The 8,765-nt window shown below is 32.3% G+C and overlaps 2 protein-coding genes across 2 annotated transcripts in view; both read left to right on the top strand.

The window, feature by feature from the left end:
- Nucleotides 1-1,227: 1,227 nt before the first annotated feature.
- LOC112904190 (ATPase family AAA domain-containing protein 3A homolog) lies at nucleotides 1,228-3,287 on the top strand. Its single transcript, XM_025973616.1, has 5 exons — nucleotides 1,228-1,281; nucleotides 1,342-1,465; nucleotides 1,527-1,818; nucleotides 2,005-2,203; nucleotides 2,546-3,287. The coding sequence occupies exons 1-5, from the start codon at nucleotides 1,240-1,242 to the stop codon at nucleotides 2,777-2,779; spliced, it is 891 nt and encodes a 296-aa protein (XP_025829401.1). The 5' UTR covers nucleotides 1,228-1,239; the 3' UTR covers nucleotides 2,780-3,287.
- A 1,320-nt stretch (nucleotides 3,288-4,607) lies between these two features.
- LOC108733024 (acetylcholinesterase-like) overlaps nucleotides 4,608-8,765 on the top strand; it is a 33,763-nt gene continuing 29,605 nt past the window's right edge. Inside the window, exon 1 of the mRNA XM_018464045.1 lies at nucleotides 4,608-4,830. Coding sequence (XP_018319547.1) covers nucleotides 4,822-4,830 — 9 coding nt within the window. The 5' untranslated portion in view covers nucleotides 4,608-4,821. The remainder of the gene's footprint in view (nucleotides 4,831-8,765) is intronic.

The raw sequence follows: 8,765 nt of genomic DNA, 5'->3' as shown, positions 1-8,765 counted from the left end.
TTCAAGAGTACTTGTAGATAAATATAAAGTTCCATTAGAAAAATTACGAAAACAAACAAAAAAATGCATCAACAGCGACGGGTTGCAATAATTATTTTTCTTTTTCTTGGTTCCATTTTAATTCAGCGCTACAAGAATAAGGATAGTGTGACTGCTTTGTCTGATTTGTGATACATTTCAACAAATAATGCAACAGTGACTCTAGAAACTCCTGCTGATTATTTTTGTACTACAAGTGTATGAATACGAGAATGTCTTTTGATTGTCTAAAAAAAGGAATTTATTGTTAAATTAATATTTATTTTAACCAAAACTTACGAAAAATTTAGAAAGACCCCTTTTTACCTTCGTTAAAAAATCATACATACTATATATAGGAATTATATTAAATTTATTAAAGTATATCAGGCTAGCACGATAAAGTAATATTACTTATTTCTGAAGTGGACTATAATTCGTTGCTATCTATTTTGAGTTCAGAAGTATTTGTCGCTTATTTGTCACTGAAAAATGATACTTCTATCATTTTATCGCTAGAGACAGAGTTCAGAAGTATTTGTCATTGAAAGATAATACTTTTATTCTTTTTTGTCTTTACTCTACCCAACTATTCAGTGAAAATCATGTGGAAAGCCGTCAAACTGACACTGCACAGTGACAGTGTATCTCTAAATTGAAATGGTGTAAAAAAATTCTGTAAGGCCTATAATTTTAGGTATGCCATGCTACTTGGAGTAACCCGCGTTATGCTTACTTATTCTATTTTTAATTTAATGATTTAATCACTAATTTTTGTCGTCTGACGCGAGATACGCTATGTATAATCTTTCCAGTCGATTTTCGCTGGACAGCTGGAGGTTATACTAACGACAAAATGGGTAAATGTACCATGTGTCAGCGACAAATTTACGACAAATTATTGGCCTTACATTATTTCTCTACGTCATTTGTACTTCAAGGTACGCTATGCTACCTTGATGTCAGGCTAGCATTTCGTCTGTAAGTGAAGCGACAAAATTTCGAATTTGGTAACAAATTAGCGACAAATTATAGCGCACTTTAGAAATAAGAAATATAAGTTTTTCGTGTGAAAGCCGTTTTTAGTAAACTGTAGTAAACTAGCAGTTATTAGCTTCCATATTATGCTTTTCTCTACTAGGTATTTTCATTAAACAAAGAAGGATTTTATGAAGAAAATTTTACCAATTGGAAATCGTTTGNATGTACAGAAACATTTTAATGTATGGACCACCAGGAACTGGTAAAACGATGTTTGCCAAAGTAAATTTGTTTTCTACAATAAGCTTTCAATTGTATATTTATTGTAATATTTATTTCTAGAGATTAGCAAAATACTCTGGGATGGACTATGCAATATTAACTGGGGGAGATGTTGCTCCAATGGGACGGGAGGGTGTCACCGCCATCCACAAAGTCTTTGATTGGGCAAATGGTACACGAAAAGGTACTCAGAATGTCTTTTAGTTACAAAAATAAGTATCTAAAAAGCAATTTTGGTTTTACAGGTTTATTGCTATTTGTGGACGAAGCTGACGCATTTTTGCGGAAGAGATCGTCCGAACATATATCTGAGAATTTAAGAGCCACTCTCAATGCGTTCTTGTACCGTACAGGGGAACAGAGTAGTAAATTTATGTTGGTCTTGGCTTCCAATACTCCTGAACAGTTCGATTGGGCTGTTAATGACAGATTGGACGAAATGGTAGAATTTGAACTGCCACAACTCGACGAAAGAGAACGACTGATGCGTCTCTACTTCGACAAGTTCGTGCTAGAACCGGCTGCAGAAGGGAAAAGGTATAATTTTCTACAAAAACTCGAATTTTATATAATATGATTTAAAATCTACAGATATTTCATCTAAATTGCAAATTGATATTCGCTTATTTTTTATGTAATATTTTAAAATTGCTTTGTGTATTTACTAAAAATCGTTCTACAAAGGTTCATTGGAGTCCTTAAACAATTAAATTAATTTTACAGAAGATTAAAAGTTGACAAATTTGACTATGGAGCCTTATGCAGTAAAATGGCAGTAATCACTGAAGGGATGTCTGGAAGAGAAATTGCAAAATTGGGGGTTGCTTGGCAAGCGGCTGCATATGCCTCAGAAGATGGTGTTTTAACTGAAAAGATGGTCTTAGACAGATGTATGGACGCCATAAAACAACATCAACAGAAGGTAAAAATCTTTAAACAGTTTCTTTTCGTTTTACTAAGAAAATGAATAACAGTAATGCAAAGAAGTCTTCTGTAGTCCCAACAAGATAAAATATTTCATCAAAATCGCAAAGAAATTACATTTAACACTCGATACTAAGAAAGATATTGTTTTATTTGTAAATTTACTCTAGATAGACGTATAATTCTTTGTTAAAAAATCCTCAAAAACAATCAAAACATTATTATAATAAATGATATTTCATTACCACATTAGAATTAAACGATTACTTATTGCATATTTTCTTATTTTGTGTGAACTGGTAATGTTTGAAGTGGTTGAATAACGAGTGCTCTTTTACAGGTCAAGTGGCAATCAGAACAGGAAGGAATAAAGAGTGGCTACATACGAGAAAAAAGCAGCAGCAACATCGCGTTCATCCCTAAAGCTATCGAATATAATACATCAGCACAAAGCAAATCAAGTGCAAGTCAAACTGAATCTCATGACTCAGTCAGTTCTAGCAGTTCTGGTGTTAGTGAACCTAGTACTGAAAAAAATTCGAAAGAAAAGACAGAACAGTTAACGAAACAGTAGATTATTTTATTAACAGAATAAAGGCTACAATTAATTTAGTCAAATGTGTTCAGAGGTGATGACTTTGTGCTGTAACTGTTGACCTTTTAACAGCACAGAGATCAAGTTATTTTCTCCTTATTTTGTACTTAATACTAAATCCATGATAAAACGTACAAATATAACGGGAATTTAACGGGAATGAGTAGAAGTATAGAGTAGATAAGTTCCAAACATGTTTTGTTTGTGATAATTGCATTTTCGTTTCGTGCAACGTTAGTTTGTTATTGTTCAAAATGTTGCATAGGAACGGTCGCCTTAAACTGAATTTTGTACAATTTGATTATGTCATTTAAATGCAGGTGTTACATAATACTTAGGCTGATGTTTTGTAAATATTTTTTTTTCTAATGCATATTTACAAATATTGTCATTAAGAAGTAGTGAGAAGTGATCCTATTTTTACGTCCTATTTCTTTGAAAAGTTTTGTACTACAATTTGTGATAAAATAAACAATATCAACATTAATTTCCTTTTATATTTCCTTTTACCCTTACTCTAAACAAACTTAAAAAAAAGTAACTAAAAACTAGTTTCATAGGCGACAATCATAGCCTTAACAACCGCAGAGTAGATGTGCAAGTGAAGTAGTGTAGAAAGGAAATTTCTACTTCTACCTCATCGTAAAATAAGCGACATTCATCGGGCGAAGTTGCGAAGATCAGTTAGTTCTGTATATGGTTAATACAATTGTAATAATTAATTCGAAAGTAGTAAATCGTAGCATACCTTTTTTTAGGGTCGTCAATGAAATACGGCGTCCAAAATTTCACCCTTTTGTACCCCCTCCTTTCCCTCTAATCTATTAATTGCGTTAACGTTAGCACACAAGTATTAATAAACCGAAAAAATAAATTAAGTATACATGTATACATAAAGTAGTTCAGTATCTACTGTACTCCTTGAATTTCAATTTAATTTGTATACTTACCACACACCCTTATACAAATTAAATATATGTATACATAAAGAAAAAATTAATATTAAATTGATGAATTGCAAACGTTAGAATTCCATAAATCCCTTCCCCCTTGGTATATCTAGGACCCTAAGCAATACCCCCCCCCCTTACTTTGTTTGCGAACGTATTTTATGAAAGGCCTCTTATTTAAAAAAAGTGCGGAACGATCGGTCGTACGGCTCACGCAAATGCATCCATTTTGTGACACAGCGAACCCACTTTCGCATTTTTTCATGTTTTTTCTTGTGAATATGTTTATAATGTTTATCATTTTTAGTTTAATTATTTATCGTTTAGCATTCGCAAATTTTCAAACTTAAATTTCCAGCATCCCCTTTGTTCAACGGAATATTGTAGGATACAATTTCGTTGTAGGGACTTTGAGTTTTACTTGATGATATACTATGTAAATTTTAACTTCAACAGGTTCTTCTAATTACGACATAATATTAGCGATGTGACTCGAGGAGCCACTAGGAAAGATCCTCGATAAAATACAACGAACTTTATTATCCTTTTAGAAAGAAGGAGAATGATACTTGACTCTTAACTCATTCCATTGAGAACTCGTGATCCTCTTATATTTTAAGGCTGTAGAACAAACACCCTCATCAACATACACCAAGAAAAAAATCATGCTTATAATTATAGGAAAATTACTTATAACAAACAGTTTTTCAATTCAAGTTAAAAGGAATAAAATATTGAAAAAGAATGTTCATTTTTTTTTTCGTTTCTATTGGAATTGTTAAAACAGAGAATCCTGTATTTGCAGCAGTTATCAGTAGGGACGCCTGAAGGGTGCGCTTTCGATAAACGTTTCTGCACCGTCGCCGTCTCGTGACGTAGAGGCACCGGGACGCGAGCGTGTTCAGTACAGCATCGTCATTTAAGTGATAATCACTACAACATCCACCGTCGTCTCTTGCCTCCCTTATTATTATCATGATTGCATTATTATTAAAGCAACCGTCTTCAAGAAATGCATTTCTGCTGCGACGGTACGCGGACAACGTTATCATATCCATGGCAACGGAATAGATGTTGCTGGTAAGTACATTCACATACCTACTTCTCACCCTCTACTCAATTAAAATTTCATCAAAGTTATTTTCAGTCACACTTAGGTACCTACACATTGTACCTATGACCATGAAATGGTAAAATATGCGAACCGAAATCGCCTTTATTTTATTAATACTTATTACAACAACATTTTTTTGGTGCAAAGCGACAATTTTTTCTACCTGAAGAAGGCTTTAAAATAAGGTCGAAACTCTCCGCCTAAACTGTAAAATTTGCGACGCGTTATTTTCCCTCCCTTTGAAAAGCATTAAAGACGCTGTAGTTTCTTATCGGTCTAATTGAATTTATTAATTTAATAATAAATTATCTATCCAAATGAATTGTTTTGCATTGCAAATATTCGCGAAAGGAAATTAAAAAAATTAGCATTCAACTTTTATTCAACTTGAAATACGTCTCGCAGACTTTGCACGTCTATTAATTATCTCAAAATTATCATTTTTTTTTATGTTAGAGGTGTCGGTCTAATTAAATTTCTTGATGGCATATGACAGTATAAAAGACGTTATGTACACGACAACATGTACTACAGAAATACCTTCGTGACTCGGGGAGATAACCTTGACTCCTTAAGACGTATGTATTGGTTAAATAAATTACCCCTCGCATTTAAGCCACTGTTTCTAACTGCATAATTTTACCTAATGATGCAGATAACAGCGTTTAATCTAACTCTATAGATAAATTACATCCCATTCTTATTCTTTTAATAAGCGAAATTGCAATAAAAACCAGCTTTTAGTCATCTAAGCATCATCTTATCAAATAAAGTGAAAACTTTCCCGGAGAAATTTTAAGTTTTTTTTCCTCCTTTTCTTATTTTTTTTCTTTCGAATATTATAAAAGTGTCTGCCTGATTTAGATTGATACGAAGGAAATCTTATTGCTATCAAAGTTTTTATGGCAAATAAAGTTAAAGCGTAAACAACATGAATCAAACTTCAGAGGCTTTGAAAAAAAAGCAGAATAAACATAAATATACATATATTCAAGGTGGCCATAGGGAATCCAATTTCTGTACTAACTTCTTTAATTTCTGTTGCCAAAGGACAAGCTAAAGATTTTCCAGAGAAGTTCGAAATAGGATTAGACTTTTCACGGTTCGAGTTATCTTTATTTCACTGCGATATTTTCCAACTAATTTACATACTGATATCACATCGACTTTTGTGATTAACTTGTAACAGAAAAAGCGATAAAAAATGAAGTAGCCCGTCAGTTGTTCGTGGTGGTCACTTACAATGTAAAACAACGAAATTAAACTTCGAAATAGTCGAGCTGAAGGCATTTCTAATGCATTTCCAACATGCGCAAAAGCTATAATTAAAATTTACTACCCTGTTTATTTTGCAATCGGCGAAACCCAAGGTTTAATATTTCAGAAGAAACATTAAAGCTGCTAGCAGATGAGTTTGACCTCATAATTGAAGTAGAAGGTCGCAGTGAATATCGATTATATCCCAGACTACATAAGGTTTTCCGTGAATTTATATTAGGCGCATCCGAGGGTCGAACCTACCAAGGAAATTCGTTATCATAATGGAATGATCACAATGTAAGGTAACGCCGTATCCCGTCAAGACAGACAACGCAATTTAAATACTGTTTCCTAGCTAAATCAAGCCATTTTTAACTTCAGGAATTAGTTTTAATATCAAACCCTTTATATAAAATCACATTTTTATTCTTAACAATATATTTGAAATAACTACAAAAGATAATTCAATACTGAGCGTCTTTCTTCCTTATAATTATGTGTAATTCTATGTATGAACAATCATCCTAATATGAAAAAAAAATTGACAAACACCTTGCAAATACAATTTGGACTTTCTCGGTTTCGGTATCGTATTAGTTGAAAACTAAATCACAATTTTCGGTTGTAAATGACTGAATTTGCAGTAGAAATAGTAAAATTTATTAGGTATAACTTGTAATAATCTCAATGTTGGCATGTTTTTTAAAAAATATTTCAAATTTCTTAATTGTTACAATTTAGTTTGTAATATCAACTAACATACCTAGTAAATTTACTTCTGCTGGGATTTTATTTGTATAAATTCGAGTCCAAATTGTAATTTTTATTATTTTCGCTTACGAAGCAACGGTCTAGGGGGATAAACCGTAAATATCGCTTTAATATTTAGGTAAATTTTCCTTTTTCATATTTTCTCCGTGTACAATTTCGAAAACTTAAGAATTTCTTTGAAAACTCTATCAGCGCGAATTGCTTTAGATTTTTGATTGATATTATTGTAGAAAAGAATAACGTAGTCAAAGTAAATCGAATTGTACTATCGTCATTTTTCAAAAAAGTTTTAGTGTAAAGAACATTGCATTTAATACGACGCCCTGCACCTCCGTCATTTTTTGCAGTGTTCTTGTCCTAATGATAAGTGAAAAACAGCTCTTATTTGTCTACAAATTAATAAAACAACAAGAGAGGGAAGGGAATCATAAACAAATAGAAGCATGTAAGGAGGTGTTACTAATTTATACAAACATTTTTGTAATAGCCGTTGTATTAAGTATACCCAAAAGTTTTATTGCAGAATTTTATAAATAACTAAGCTTTTTTTAACATGTTAGATGCACATAATATGTATTTGTTCATACCAGAACAAGGCAAAGTCCTCATCAAAGGACTCTAAGCCTTAAGCCCAAATTTTGCTTAAATTATTGTGGTTCTTGAAGCTTCAATTACATTTCAAAATCCAAGGGCTTCGAATGACCAATGAAATTCTCAAATAACGCGTAATTTACATTTTCATAAGAAATAGATACATATCGTAACTGGAACAGGGGGCTACTTATAGAGCCCCACAAGATGGAATATCACTTGTTTAGATTCATCTCTGGTTGAAGTGTACTGTCCAAATTTGAAAATTTGTTAAAAAGGACCCAAAATTATGAATATTTTCCTTTTATTTCTGAAAAACACCTTTTCGTCAAAACACAACACCTTACAAAAGTCTGCCACCCATTTATAACACCTTGATCTGCTGTAAAGGCGAAATTTTGACCGTTCATATTTGAAAATTGCGTAAAAAGTACCCCAAGGAGAATCGTTTCTTTCAATTTTTCAAAATCACATTTGCATCAAAACATATGTCAACTTACTACACCCTATTAAGCTTTTATATCATACAAATTTAAATTGACTTGAACCACTGAAAAGAGCAAAACTGATTAACAAGTATTCGAAATTGTGAATCATTTCCTTCAATTTCGTCAAAACGGATGTCATCTTACGACACATTTCAATGGTTGGAAGAACTTCAAGGGGAAAAACCTTATCAATAAGGCGTGCATTGAAAAAAGAGCCGAAATTATGAACACTTTCCTTTGATTTAGCAAAAACACATTTTCTTCAAAATACGACACCTTAAGAACGTCTGCTACCCATTTTTAACATATTTTAGTTTACTACACCCTATCGAGCTTTTATATAATACAAATTTAAATTGACTTGAACCACTGAAAAGAACAAAACTGATTAAAAATTATCCGAAATTGTGAATCATTTCCTTCAATTTCGTCAAAACAGATGTCATCTTACGACACATTTCAATGGTTGGAAGAACTTCAAGGGTAAAAACCTTATCAATAAGGCGTGCATTGAAAAAAGAGCCGAAATTATGAACACTTTCCTTTGATTTAGCAAAAACACATTTTCTTCAAAATACGACACCTTAAGAACGTCTGCTACCCATTTTTAACATATTTTAGTTTACTACACCCTATCGAGCTTTTATATAATACAAATTTAAATTGACTTGAACCACTGAAAAGAACAAAACTGATTAAAAATTATCCGAAATTGTGAATCATTTCCTTCAATTTCGTCAAAACAGATGTCATCTTACGACACATTTCAATGGTTGGAAGAACTTCAAGGG

Source organism: Agrilus planipennis, unplaced genomic scaffold (genome assembly GCF_000699045.2).
Source record: "Agrilus planipennis isolate EAB-ADULT unplaced genomic scaffold, Apla_2.0 scaffold51, whole genome shotgun sequence".
NCBI classification, from domain to species: domain Eukaryota; kingdom Metazoa; phylum Arthropoda; class Insecta; order Coleoptera; family Buprestidae; genus Agrilus; species Agrilus planipennis.
The sequence above is the reverse complement of the archived record's forward strand: the minus strand, read 5'-3'. Positions and strand labels throughout refer to the sequence as shown.

What these genes read in the sequence shown, in the direction of transcription:
- LOC112904190 (XM_025973616.1), top strand. Translation starts at nt 1,240, where the DNA reads ATGTATGGACCACCAGGAACTGGTAAAACGATGTTTGCCAAA. An exon ending in GGCAAATGGTACACGAAAAG is followed by an intron (nt 1,466 to 1,526) that starts GTACTCAGAATG and finishes TTGGTTTTACAG; the next exon opens with GTTTATTGCTATTTGTGGAC. An exon ending in TAAAACAACATCAACAGAAG is followed by an intron (nt 2,204 to 2,545) that starts GTAAAAATCTTT and finishes GCTCTTTTACAG; the next exon opens with GTCAAGTGGCAATCAGAACA.